General features: G+C 37.7%; 1 protein-coding gene across 1 annotated transcript; it reads right to left on the bottom strand.

Moving 5' to 3' along the window:
- Positions 1 to 6,327: 6,327 nt before the first annotated feature.
- fgf17 (fibroblast growth factor 17) lies at positions 6,328 to 13,912 on the bottom strand. Its single transcript, XM_056246500.1, has 4 exons — positions 13,820 to 13,912; positions 11,911 to 12,091; positions 10,154 to 10,260; positions 6,328 to 7,039 (listed from the first exon to the last, which is right to left on the bottom strand). Exons 1-4 carry the CDS (start codon positions 13,910 to 13,912, stop codon positions 6,758 to 6,760), a joined length of 663 nt encoding a protein of 220 aa, XP_056102475.1. The 3' UTR covers positions 6,328 to 6,757.
- Positions 13,913 to 14,145: the final 233 nt, after the last annotated feature.

The raw sequence follows: 14,145 nt of genomic DNA, 5'->3' as shown, positions 1-14,145 counted from the left end.
TTTAATGTGAAATGACTTGTGCAGCCGAGTTGATTGTAAGTTAGGACGTGGGTTTGTGAATATATAACATCATCAACCTCTATTTAAAACGGTTTTAAATGCTTTTTTTTTTTAGGAAGACACATAGATACATATAGCACAGCATTTTAAAGCATAACAACTGAACGTGTTATTCAGTCAATAAAGCATTTTTAAACGACGGCACTGAAAAGATTGAACTAAATGTTGTTGCAACCATGTATGAATGAATGACAATGAAACATTTTTCAATTAAAGAGTTATTATGGGCTGCTTTTGGTGACTGAGACTTTAATGGTTATTTTGTGTTTGAATATGCTATAGAAGTTAAATGTAAAAAGTTTTTCTCAATTTAACAACATTAACTTACAATAATGAAAGACAGCGTTTTGATCACGTCTTCCCTCAGGTATGGAATTACAAATCTGACATAATAATAAATATGAAGACATGTTGAAAAAATAAATTAATGAGTATTTATACTTTTATTTCCTTATTTATGTATAATTGTAGGCTATTTTTCCAGGGTTTTTTTATCATTTATTTATTTATATATTTATTTTATTTCCACATAGCCTATATTTATTTATAAAATTATTTATTTATTTCTAAAAAAAATTATTTTTTTTGTTAATGAGTATGTGTATGTTAATGAGGGGGCGTGTTTTACCCCAGACATCATCAATCGAGCTCAGAGTGTCAGAGTTGAAGCCTTCAGGCCACAGTGACACCCTGTGGTGAGACCAAACCAAACGCAAGCCTTTGCGAGTCACAGGGAATGCATGACTTAAAGATGGGCAATATGGCCAAAATCTTATATCACAGTTTAAGTAATTTAATATCACCCTAACTGTATGTATGTTGGGTGACCATACATATAGGCTACTCTTTATCCTGGACATGGCCGTAAAACATCGTATTTCTAAAATGGCTTTGCATAGCCTACATGAATAAACCACATCTTTAATAGATCTGATAACAGATAACACACAAATAGCCTAAAGCAACACTTTTCATATTAAAATTGATCAAAGTTTCCACACACACACAAAAAATTAAGTAGCAGCACTGTTTTCAACACTGATATAATACACATAAATGTTTCTTGAGCATCAAATCATCATAATATAATGATGATTTCTGAAGGATCTGGTGGTCGGGAGCATTTCCGTTGTGTTGTGCACTACTGGGCCACCGTACTATAATACAGTGTATAGTACTTTTTTCTTGATTTCTGAAAGAATGGAAGTGAAGTGTGACAACATGCCCCACGTACATTATAACATGACCATATGACAGATTAAAATGTTATCTGATCTAACAAATATACAAGACAAACAATAATATTTTGTCAATAAAATACAATTATTAACTTTTTCATATAAAATAATGGCATTTTTTAATAATTAACAATTAAATAATTTTTGAGTTTGACAAACACACCACAAAACACAGCTATACAGCATTCACAACATAATAATAATAATAATAATAAAAAATGTCTGAACATTGACTCAGTCTGTATTCACCTTTTTCTCATGGTTTCTCAATAGAGTTGATAAAAGTATAGAATATCATAGTTCTAATAGGGGTTCATTGTAACACAGTGTGACAACATGCCCCGCCTGAGCAACTGGGGTTTAAACCCGGCGAGTGTGTTCTGCTGTTAGATCAGCATTAAACAACTATCTCAACTGTTCAATAACAGATATAAGATTAAAGTAATATCAGATTTGTCTTATTTTAAATAAACACACACAAAAAAAAAAACTGAAATGAAAACTTAACTTAAGAAATGTACTTTTGCTATGGTTAAATAAATGTTCAGTAATATCTTCCAAAGATTTTTTAATTTTGGCCCAATTTTTTCTCTATATAGTGTTGATTTGGTAACAAGTTTTGTCATGCCGGCATGTGTGGAAGTATTTAAAACAAGTGTGTTACAACTAGCCGTGCGTTAGTTTGTGCCCCCCTCATGATGACACCATTTTAATTTTTGAGTGGACGCACACACACACACACACACACACACACACACAACACACACACACACACAAAATAAACTAAGTGCACTGCAGAGTCTGACACAACAACATCTTTCACCGTCTCTTCTCTGAGCGAATGTGTCTGCATTAACAGGCCTGCAGGGGGCAGCAGAGAACATGTGTTTACAGTTTTTCTCAAATGCTAAAACACTAAACCCTATTGTCTGAACCAAATGCTCAGTTGCCTGAACCCACTGATTGAATCAATCACTCTTTTGGCAAAACCATAAGCACTTTTCACCTGTTTAGACACAACTTGCCAACACATTTTCATTGTGATGCACCCGTGCTGCATAATGGTGAGCACAGGTGACAAAAGTCAAACACAATTAAAGCACAGGTGTCACCACTTGAACACAACAATTCAAAATTGATCACACTTGTGGCTAATGATGTGAGGGAACATATACAGTAAGCCAGTTCAGAGGGCACTGGTTTGTGAGGCTCTACAATGGATAGAAATCTGAGAGGAGGAATTCGTGTGAGAGGAGGTCGAGGTGGTCAGCGAAGACAAAGAACAGTAATATCTGATGAAATCAGAGCTACTGTGATTGACCATGTTCTTGTCCATGGTATGAGGATGAGGGAGGCTGGACAAAGGGTACAACCAAACATCAGTAGATTCACTGTGTCCACCATAATCCGAAGATTTAGAGAAGAGAACAGGTAATTACCTTTTTTTTGACATTATATACAGTATGTAAATGTTGACAGCAATTACTGTATGACATACTATATACTATACCACAGTATACTGTAAGTAAATATATGTTTCAGTACATCACTGTACCAATGTACTGTAGTATTGTAATGGAGGGTTGGTCTAACTGTTGTAGGCCTAGTATTCCATGTATATTTTTTGTAACTCCATGTTCTCTCTTTGTAGAATTGAAAGACCGCCACGTGGGGGTGGGAGGACAGGTATGTTCTCCCCACACCAAGAGACCCTAATTGTTGATATGGTCCGTGAGAACAATGGCATTAAACTGAGTGAAATTCAGCAGAAGATCATTGAGGACCATGTAAATTTTGAGGGTATCAACAGTGTCAGCCTCTCTACTGTTGATCGTGTCCTCAAGCGCAACAGAAACCGCTATACAGAGTCAAAGAGCAAAGATTCCAATATGTACAGGTTGGCATATATCCAGACACATTCAATTTTGATTACTCTAGGTAGTGATTTACTGTAGTGGCCTAAATCACTTTTTCCGTATCACTTACAAAACGATATCTATTTCTACAGAGGGTTTTTCAACTGGATGCAATGGAAAGACCCCATGAATACATCTACATGGATGAAGCTGGGTTTAATCTCACCAAAAGGAGAAGGAGAGGCCGTAATGTGATTGGCCATCGGGCCATTGTTGGTGTTCCTGGGCAGCGTGGGGGCAATGTCACATTGTGTGCTGCCATCAGCAATCATGGGGTTGTCCACCATCATGCCAACCTGGGGCCCTACAACACTCACCAGCTCCTCATTTCCCTCAATCACACGCGAGATGCTCTGTTAGGGCAGCAGGATGAGCATCCCATCTATGGTATTGTTTGGGACAATGTGAGTTTTCACAGAGCCCTCCAGGTTAGAGAGTGGTTCAATATGAACCAAGGTTTTATCAATCTTTGCCTTCCACCGTCCTCCCCTTTCCTAAACCTCATTGAGGGATTCTTCTCCTCATGGCGGTGGAAGGTATATGAACGCCAACCTTACACCAGGGTAAATCTACTGCAAGCCATGGGACTCGCCTGTGGTGGCACAGGTGTGGAGGCATGCCAAGCCTGGATACGGCAAGCCAGGGGTTTTCCCCGTTGCCTGGCCAGACAAAATGTGGCCTGTGACGTGGATGAAGTCCTGTGGCCTGACCCAGTACGGAGACATGATGCTGTGGCTGAGTAATGCACTTATTTGTATATTTTTGTACTTTATTTTTACATGGGCGTACTGTACACAAGTGGCAAACGCATAAGATTTCTGTTTGATTTTACAAGTGCTACGTGTAAATGCACAAGATTTCTGTTTTGTCTTTTTGTACAAGTGCTAAATGCACAGTTTTTTTTGTTTTGCAATATGCATTTAGCCTATAGTGAACAATAAACATTTATTTCTCCAGCTTCATGTCCTGAGCATTGTGTTTTCTATTTTTCTATGTAGTGTTTAGTGACTGTTCAGTAGCGTTTTTAATTTTGATTGACTCGGGGCACGAATTTGACAACATAGTTCAGTTTTGAGCACAGTTTGAACTGTTTTGAGGTGAAAGTTTGGTTTTGCAAGAAGAGTCTGAGGTTTTGTGAATATAGCTTGAAAATTGGGCTTTGTGTTCACAGTTTGGAGAAAAGGAGAGCAGCTTTCAAGAAATGTGCCTTAGCAATCGAGAATAACTGTAATCATGTGATCAAAGCTAAGTTTCAGCATCATTACTCCAGTCTTCAGTGTCACATGATCCTTCAGAAATCACTCTAATATGAGGATTTGATGACATTTCTGGTGAGAGAGAGAGAGAGAGAGAGAGAGAGAGAGAGAGAGAGAGAGAGAGAGAGAGAGAGAGAGAGAGAGAGAGAGAGAGAGAGAGAGAGAGAGAGAGAGAGAGAGAGAGAGAGAGAGAGAGAGAGAGAGAGGAGAGAGAGAGAGAGAGAGAGAGAGAGAGAGAGAGAGAGAGAGAGAGAGAGAGAGAGAGAGAGAGAGAGAGAGAGAGAGAGAGAGAGAGAGAGAGAGAGAGAGAGAGAGAGAGAGAGAGAGAGAGAGAGAGAGAGAGAGAGAGAGAGAGAGATTTCACAAATTTTCAGTGTTAAAAAACAGTTGTGCTGCTTCATATTTTTGTGGAAACTGGAATACATTTTCCCTGAATTATTTTATGAATAAGACAGATGTTTAAAAATGTATTTTATTATAGCTATTTATTTAAAATAGGAATCTTTTGGAACATTATAAATGTCTTCTTTACTGTCACTTGTTTAAAAAAAAAAGTATGCATCCCTGCTGAATAAAAAGTATTCATTTCTTCTCATTTGTTGCTAAAAATGAGAATCAGTTGGAGACTCATATTTATTTTTCTTTCCATTTCAGACATATGAGGAATAATGTAAAACATCTTCGGTAGAAACCGATTCTAGATTTATATTTCATTCCCCTTGCAGGAAAATGTCTCTTTTATTGTGTTTAATATTGAGCATATTGTCTAAAAACGCTCACACATACAAATACCACCTTAATTAAATATATACATTCTCTTTTACTATCTTACCATATTTACAATCACCCTTTACAACGAGCATCCGTCCAGTGTTCAAGTCCATAAGTACGAAAAGATATAAAAATAAAGCTGCCTCTTCTTAGTATTAACAGGGAAATCAGCCCGATCTCATGAAAGTGCGTGTGTATAGCACGCGTTGTGTTTATCGTGCAATTTATACGCCAAAATTATTTTTTTCGTGCATATGATAGCCTACGCAATTTTCGCGTGCATATGATACGCACTTTATTGCGTGTAATACACCCCTAAGGGCCGTTACACAGTCAACGCGAGCGACGCGCTCCCTTTCATAGTCTAAAAAGTGGACGCAAGGGTCAAGGGCGATGCGTCTTTTACTGTCTATGGTTAAATGCCATACACCGCTCACGCATCGGGGTAGTAGAGTCGCGTGATATTAGTAGAGTCGGGTCACGTGATATTCAGATCAAAATGGCAACTGAAGATCAATATGCAAGATGAAGTGCATATTGCTGATTTCACGCAGCCGGCATTTTGAAATCGAAAGCTAGGCTCCGGTGGGAAGAACCCCGGAAGTACAGATAGACAACAATGTCTTGGACTACCAACCTGAAGCTGCTGCCGCGATTTACACTATTGGATGTTAATCATCTCTATAGTTCGTTCCTGCTTCTTTTTTTATGTTGTGAATTATATATAAAAAAATAATTTTATTTATAAATGAATTTCACTGTATATAGTCTAAAGTATGAAAGAGATGTATGTACATTTTTAGAATAACTAATTTCTACATTAAACACAACAATACGCCATCGCATTCGCAACTCTCCTATGATTAAAGGCGACACTTCCGGTTTTCTTCCCACCGGAGCCATTTCAAAATGGCGGCTGCGTGAAATCAGCGTATTGCTGATTTAACATCGGTGGCAGCGCAGAGATAGGCGGAGGTATGTTCACTTCTGCACGCCACCTTCCACTTTTTGTGCGCCCTAGTAAATTTGTCACGGGCACAGTGTAATTGCGATGAACTGTCATATAAATGTGGATGTGGAAATTTTTCCTCTTCGCCCGCCATTGTATTCAAACCTTCTTCTGTAAACATAATATACTTGAATTAATGTACAATACTTGCAATGTCGGCCCCACCGACAACGCATAGTATTGCGTGCATCGGTGCGTCGCGTATCAAAAACTAGGACGACACATTTGGCTACGCATCGACGCATAATGGCGGCCGAAGTGTAGCAATGCTTAGCCTTGCGGACGCGTTTGCGTTCCGATGCGTTGACTATGTAACGGCCCTAATCCTACCGCAAACGTATAATACACACGTACCCCACACCACTACTAAATCTACCCATATCCACGTAAAAATCGAATTTCCGCGAATTAATTGCACGATAAACACAACGCGTGCGATAGAGACGCATTTAGTGTGACGGGTTGGAAATAGTCCGCTGAGTGTGTGTGTGTGTGTAAGTGTTGGTGTTAGGAGGGTCTTCTGTTGCGTTTCGCCCGTCGGGTCGGAGGGAAGCTGATGAACTCGAAGTGTTTGGGTTGGTCTGAGTTGGGGAAGGGGAGAGGGCCTTTGTGGAGGCGTTTGATGAAGTGAACTTCCCGCTGGTTCTCCCTGGTTTTGGAGGCCTTGATGGGACGACCCTTTCTGCTGAAGGCCACGAACCAGCCTTCGTAGCGAGCGTTCTGGAAAGCGGTGTAGTTGTTCTCCAGAACGATCTCTGTGAAGATGCAGTCCCGTCCCCTGCCGTTAGCCTGGGACGAAGAGAGAAGAGTCACGGGTTATTATTGCACAGAACATTAAAGTCATCGTGAAATCCAACTGGGCAGCTCTTGGAATATTGCAGTTTTTATTTTAAATTATTTATGTGTTAATGTTTTAAATTCATATTCCTGTTAATGTTTAATCAGAATAAGTTCCTCTTGCAGCACATCTCTTCTCTGATGACGAGGGCGGGGCTATAACCTGTCACTCACATGAGATCAGCCAATAGCAAACCACAACCATCCAATCAATTCCTCACAGACAAAATCAAGCCCCGCCCACATTTGTTCTTGTTCCAGAAGCATTTTTCTCCGATTTTTCGGCACAATACAGAAGAAAAGAATAGTGCAACTTCCGTTTCAGGCCGACTTTAGACTCAAAACAGGCAAATAACTGTGAAATTAAAGTCCCCCTGTGGTGAAAATCCAGCTTTTAATGTTGTTTATGTGTCTATGTGGTGTTTTTAATATGCTTTATGACAAACCATGTGTAAGTTCATAAGTCGACAGCATTGCTGAGTATTTTCTGCTTAAAACTGCAGTGAACCAAAGACAGTCTCAAAAACACGGTTTGAAATCGCTGGTGTTTCTGACGTCACAAACGACCTTGTAACCAATCAGATCAACGTGTGATCGTCAACCAGTGGATCTCTGAGCTGAGTGAGTGAGTGGAGGCGGGGCTCATTTGCATATTCATAGAACCACGCATACTAGATGAGGCAAGGGTGTCGAGTTACATTCAAGATATTTGAAGGCACGAATAATTTTTTTCCAAGGATTTTTTTTTAAAACATCATTTTGGTGATCAAAGATGAGTTTTAAGAGATACAATTATTGACTACATGGGGGACTTTAAGTGCGAATTGAACTGAACTGTTGAAGTTGCAATTTAGTACTTTTCAAATATATTATATATATTAATAATAATAACACACTACAGTTAAAAGTATTTCACATGTGCTTTAGTATATTAGTAAAACCTTACTTAAATAGTGCACTTCTTTAGAGCATTAAAACATTATTTAAAATTGTCTTTTCATTTGAAATTATTTCAAAGTACATTTTTTTACTCAAGTTTAAGTTCTTTAAGTGTGCTAGGAAACATTTGCAAGTATAGATTTTTTTATATGCTTATTTTTTGGACTTCACACTGATACCTATACGGATGACGTTTATGTTTATTATCTCAGTTGAACAGCATGTGACCTCTGTTCCTGGAGAATAAACCAGCTTTTATTATTTAAATGACAGACTTTGTTTCATAATTCCGAAAGGAATTGAAAGTGCTCGTGTCGGATCTGATGTGATCGAGTCCTCGTCTCTCAACACGGCTCCGGCCCGATGCTCTCACTGTCTCCATCTGTCCCAGCACTTCGTCTCATGGCAAACTCACAGCGCTGAAGACATGTTTTCCACTTCCGTGAAGGAAGAAGTGCTTGACATCTGACTATGTGCATGTGTGAAAGAAGTTTCCTCAACTCGCAGGCCTGGTCGAGTCTCAGGCAAACGGACACGGATCTCGATGCCGTTCACTGTCCCGCTGTGTATCTACATGTCCCATCCCGACGGTTAAACAGCCAGGGGTGTATATATGGAAAAGAGCAGCTTTGGCATTTTGATAACTCTTTTTTCTTTCGCAGGAAACAATCATATGAGTCTGGAGAGACTTAAGGGGAGCAGATTTGTGTTTTAACCCACTGGTGCTCTTCTGTCATTTTTGACCGAAATTTTTACATTTTGTTTGTTTCGAATTTTTTACTTCATTGGAATGGTGCGAAACTTGGTAAAGCTTTTGGCACTTTCTATGTGAACACACACAAAAAAAATCATGGATATTATTCGAACAGGTTAAATGGTCCTGTGAAAAACAGTCACATTGTGCTCCTCGCGGTCATAAATGAGCGCATTGGAAATGAATGAGAAGAATTTCCTCTAGTGGAAGCGTTTGGTACTGCAGCCAAACAAAATATTACTGAAAGCTCATATTTTGAGATATCAGGCTCAAATTTGGAACACAACTTGTTTAGATTTATGGCTTTGATTTGTTTGAGGTTTTAGATTTCGAAAATATATATTTCATGTCAAAATTGAAAATAGTATTTTTGTGCATTTTTTCATAATACATGTACAATTCTCCTACTTTTTAAGTTCACTTTTTAAAGCTTTTTTCTCTTCAGTAATAATCTGCCAAGTGAAGTCTTAGAAAAGAGATTAACGACAGTTTAAGTTGGAAATTTAATCTGCAGGTCTATATCCTCAAAAAGAGAATAAATGGATTATAAATACAGAGTAAATATAATTTAGTATAAAAAGTTAGTATAAAAAGTGTTTTGTATACACTCAAAACATCAAATATTTTCCACTTATTTTTATGTTTTAATTGAACATGTAGGGTCATTAACCTCTTTTTTTTTTTTTAAATCAGCTTGCCATCTAGTGGCAAGAGTCATGAAATATCATGTTATATTATTATTTTTCCACAAGAGGTCGGCAAAGACACCCAATGTAAGATATTTTGAGCTGAATTAAAAGTGTTATGCTTGAAATTGTGAGTTATTTTTAATTTAAGTTGAAAGAATGTCAGGAATGTGCTGAAATGACTAAATTACAATTTGTTTATTATTTATTGATCAAATCTAGTACGGTAATTAAAAGGTAAATAAATTAAAAACTAAAACAATTGCATTAAAAAAATAGAAAAAATATTATCAAAATGAAATTAAATAAGCATTCTGGACAAAAAACCCCAAAACATTACGTATAATATTAGGGCTTCGGGTCATTTTGACCCACGAGGGAAAGATGTGTTACAAAGTGCGAAGGGTGAAGGATAAAAACAAATATCCCCGGACGTCACTTTTGCTCACTACTGTATATCCGAGTGAAACCGCTTCGCAAACAAGAACAAATGTGGGCGGGGCTTGAGTGGGGATTTGATTGGATGGTGGTGGTTTTTCTATTGGTCGATCTCATGTTTTAAGTCATGCAACCTAATTATCCAAGATCCAATTTTTTTTTGTGAAGTTCAAAATACACTTGTCCCAACAAAAATGAAACATGCTTTCCAGAGGAATCTCCAAGCTGGATGATGGATAGCATACGTACCTTGCCCACTAGTTTGCCCCTGCGGTTCATACACAGGTATCTGCCCGTCTCCGCTCCTTTGATCCGAACTCGACTCCCGAAGGTGTCCGTCTCCACATAAAGTCTGGCTGTAATGCAGGACAAGTGCTTTACCAAACTAAATACTGCATAGATCCAGCCATCTATCAATATCATATAAAACTATACCAAAATCATAATGAAAAACACATCAAATTTAGCTCAAACATTTTTGAGAGCGTTATAAAAGTATATTTATTTCTACCTGACCTAAAGTCACTTTTGATCAATGAAATTAAGCTGATTCAGTCCTGTTACACTTAGATGATATGGCAAGCTGTTTTGACTTTTAATCATCCGCAGGATATGAATTATTGTCAACAAATATCAACAATTACATTTTTAATATAGTTAAAATGTTAATTCTTGATATCAGGAATTAGTATTCTAGTAAAAAATGGCAATTTTTTATTTCAAACGATTCAATTTCCACTAGTAAAAAGGTTTATTCTTGATATCAACAATGATGTCATCACTATCAGAAATACAAATTCCTGATATCAAGAATTACATTTCAACTAGTAATTAGAAAACTAGAATTCTTGAGATCTGTAATTTGTATTTTCAGTAGTTAAATGTCACCAGGGCTGCCATTCAAATTCAATTGTTGATATCAAGAATTGATTTCTTAGTTTAAATTCCAATTTAACATATCAGAAATACAATTATTTCTAGAAACAATCATAATTGTTGATATCAGTAATTATGTGGTTACTAGTGCAAATGTCTGTTCTTGATAACAACAACTGAATTGCTTCTAGTAAAAAGAAAAAAATTGGGGGGAATTTGAAATCAATAATTCGACTGTCACTAGTGACAATGTTTATTTCTGATATCATGAATGTGATTGTTACTAGTAAGAGCCATTTTAGATATCTGAAATTACACTCCTAATTATTGATGTCAGAAATACATGTTCAGATATCGGAAATAACAAATGTAACATATTGAAATACATTTACAGATATCAACAATTAACATTTCAACTAGTGAAAATTAAGTTCTTGATATCAACAACTGAATTTGAATGGCAGCCATAGTGAAAATACAATTACAGATATCAAGAATTTACATTTTTCTAGTGGAAATTGAATCATTGATATCAAAACTTGCCATTGTCACTAGAAATGCAATTCCTGATATTAAGAATTACATTTTAACTAAAGAAGTCAAAATGTTTGATGGTGCGAGAATTGGAATTGAGACGTTTTATTATAATGTTAATGTTAAATACATTTTTGGAAAGAAAGAAAGAAAGAAAGAAGAGAAAGAAAGAAAGAAAGAAAGAAAGAAAGAAAGAAAGAAAGAAAGAAAGAAAGAAAGAAAGAAAGAAAGAAAGAAAGAAAGAAAGAAAGAAATGCCAAGCAGTCACAAAGCATTGGAGTGTGTGTAATGTGTGATCGGTCAATATTTTCAGGATTTCAGGTATATTAAGTTCAAATGCATAGTGCATTATCATGATGTTCAAGATGACTCTCACAAGTCAAATCAGTCTCATTTCCCTTTGCTGTTTGAAGCAAATTATCACATCCTAATCAACACAAAGGGAAACGATTAAGCCAAGAAATGTCTTTTGAACCATATCAGCAAGTCCCTTTTCAGCCAATAAAGCAATCATCCGCGAAACAGCGCTATAATCTGCACCGAAACCCCCGTGAGTGAATCACCGGGACGCGGATGGATACTCGACGCGGACTCACCGAAAGCGTTCCCGTCCTCCGCGGTGGCGCTGACTCTGCGGCCCGGGATCTGCACGTGTCTCCCGCTGGTCCTGCTGTACAGCTGATACACCCGAACCTGCCGCCGGCTCAGCTGGTCCGTCAGCGAGCCCTGTTCCCTCACATACTGCTTAAAATTAGGAGAAGGGTGATTCTTCTCCCCCTTTTTCGGTGCAAAGGGAAAATAAGATCACATATATGATCTCTCTCTCTCTTCTCTCTCTATTGCTGGAATAGAAAACCTGTTTCGTTTTTGTAAATGCCAGCAAGAGCATGATCTAACTCTGCAGCCCGATCTCATGTAGGCTATTTATACGCAAAAAAAAAAAAGAGATAGATTTTACGTGCATATGATTTTCGCGTGCAAATGATATACGCACATTATGGCGTGTAATATTCCACACCACTAATCTATCCGAGGGGTTTAATTACAGTGCATATGCACGTAAAAACTTTTTTGTTGTTGTTGTTGCGTAGGACTATAAACTGCACGATAAATAGGCCTACAATTCGTAGGCTACTAGATATCCACTTTCATGAGATCGTGTTGATAACCGACTCAACGGAGTTAGATTTGATGTAGGCTCATCTATTCCAGCTAGGGCCCGGGGCCCACTAGGGCCTCAGCAAACTTACAATGATTTCAAATGAGATACAATAAAGTAATCGATGCTAAAAATCGTTAGACATGTAAACTAGCTTCATTTGATTTGCCCCACCAAGAACACCAGGCTACAGTTATTACAACTTTTGATCGATTTGGAAGCTTGACATGGGCTATAACCTTGCTTAGGCTACTATACAAGTACCACATTTAAACTAAATGTAATTGACATATGCATGCGGTTTAAATGAAATAGCTTATTAGGCCAGTAAAAAACACAAACAAAATCAAATGTAATAAACCGCTATTTACCTGCGCGTGACACCACACCACGAAGAATGAAAAGAGCTACAAAATAAAACAAATCAAAAGTGAGAAAAGCATTATAATGGATTATATAATTAGACAGTAGGCCTAGATATAATAGCATAATATAATTAGTTAATAGCCTACATATAATATCATTATACAATATAAATTAGATTAATGCCTGTATCACAACTCATAATAGGCTACACATAAAAATAGGCTACATAAAAAAATTATTTAATCGTTCTCCTACGTTACTTTCAGTTCAGTAACGGTTTCTTATCGAACAAATACACATATTTTTTCTATACAATTATTGAGTTGCTTGTATGATTCTTTGGGGATTAAAACACGTTTTCCCCCGAAGCACCAAAACAAAACATTTTCTAAAGAACTAGAAAATAAAGTTTTTTTTCACATTCTTCTTATAAAGCATCAAACTGTAAAATGAGCAAATTTTTAAGATTAAAGATCTAAATATCAGTAGCCATACTCACATGTACAAGCAGCGCTGATTTATTCCATACATTGTGGAAACGCAAAGTCAAAAGTTTTATCCAGGGTTCTCCAGAATGATAATCCAGCTCGCTGTGATCTCCTGATTAAATGACCAGAGTCAAATCCATATGCCAGTGTAAATATATAAATATATACGCGACTTCGGGGGCGCGAGATCTTCACAAGCCCCTCAGATGCGCATCCTCGCAAACACACACGCGGATAAATCCCACTGGGAAAAAACCGATCCGCATATAGTCCAGAAGAGTATGGACTTCCATCATATGTTTTGTAGCAATGCGAACATGTGATTGTAAGGGTGCCGTGTGGTCTTGATGTTGTGTTGGCACTGTCACTTGTGCGTCTGGATCATTCACTGCGCCACAGGGATAGACGTCAAGATCCCTCCCTTTTCCCCTTTAGAGACTCATGCACTTTTAAAAAACCCTCAAGCCTTGCTGTGTTCTGTTAGATGCACACCTGGAGCTGTTTCAAATCACTAACTTCACCAAGAGACCATGTGACTATCCACAAGCCTCTCCTGATGTCTCCCAGTTTCACCCAAACTCCCATCTAACGGATGATTAATCTTTCCAAAAGAACTGTGATGTATTCAGATCATCCTCTGTATTTAAAGCTTTGAGGTTCTTCAGAAAGGGGTGTGTGTGTGTGTGTGTTAGGGCCCATCTCAGTGTTGGTCTCTCCCCATGAAGGGGCCGCGGCTCACACCTTTTGCTAACCTGGCGGCTCTAATGAGATAACAATGGTGTCCTTTAATCACAGGCGTCCAGCGGGCTTTTGTTCAC

The sequence above is a fragment of the Rhinichthys klamathensis genome, unplaced genomic scaffold, assembly GCF_029890125.1.
Source record: "Rhinichthys klamathensis goyatoka isolate OS25496 unplaced genomic scaffold, OSU_Roscu_1.1 h1tg000040l_1, whole genome shotgun sequence".
Classification (NCBI taxonomy): domain Eukaryota; kingdom Metazoa; phylum Chordata; class Actinopteri; order Cypriniformes; family Leuciscidae; genus Rhinichthys; species Rhinichthys klamathensis.
Note: the sequence above shows the minus strand (reverse complement) of the source record. Positions and strands in the feature narration are given on the sequence as shown.

Coding starts and splice junctions, on each gene's coding strand:
- fgf17 (XM_056246500.1), bottom strand. CDS start 13,912: ATGGGAGTTTGGGTGAAACTGGGAGACATCAGGAGAGGCTTGTGGATA. Junction 12,092..13,819: donor GTGATTTGAAACAGCTCCAG/GTGTGCATCTAA, acceptor GCACCGAAAAAG/GGGGAGAAGAATCACCCTTC. Junction 10,261..11,910: donor GGAGGACGGGAACGCTTTCG/GTGAGTCCGCGT, acceptor CCTGCATTACAG/CCAGACTTTATGTGGAGACG.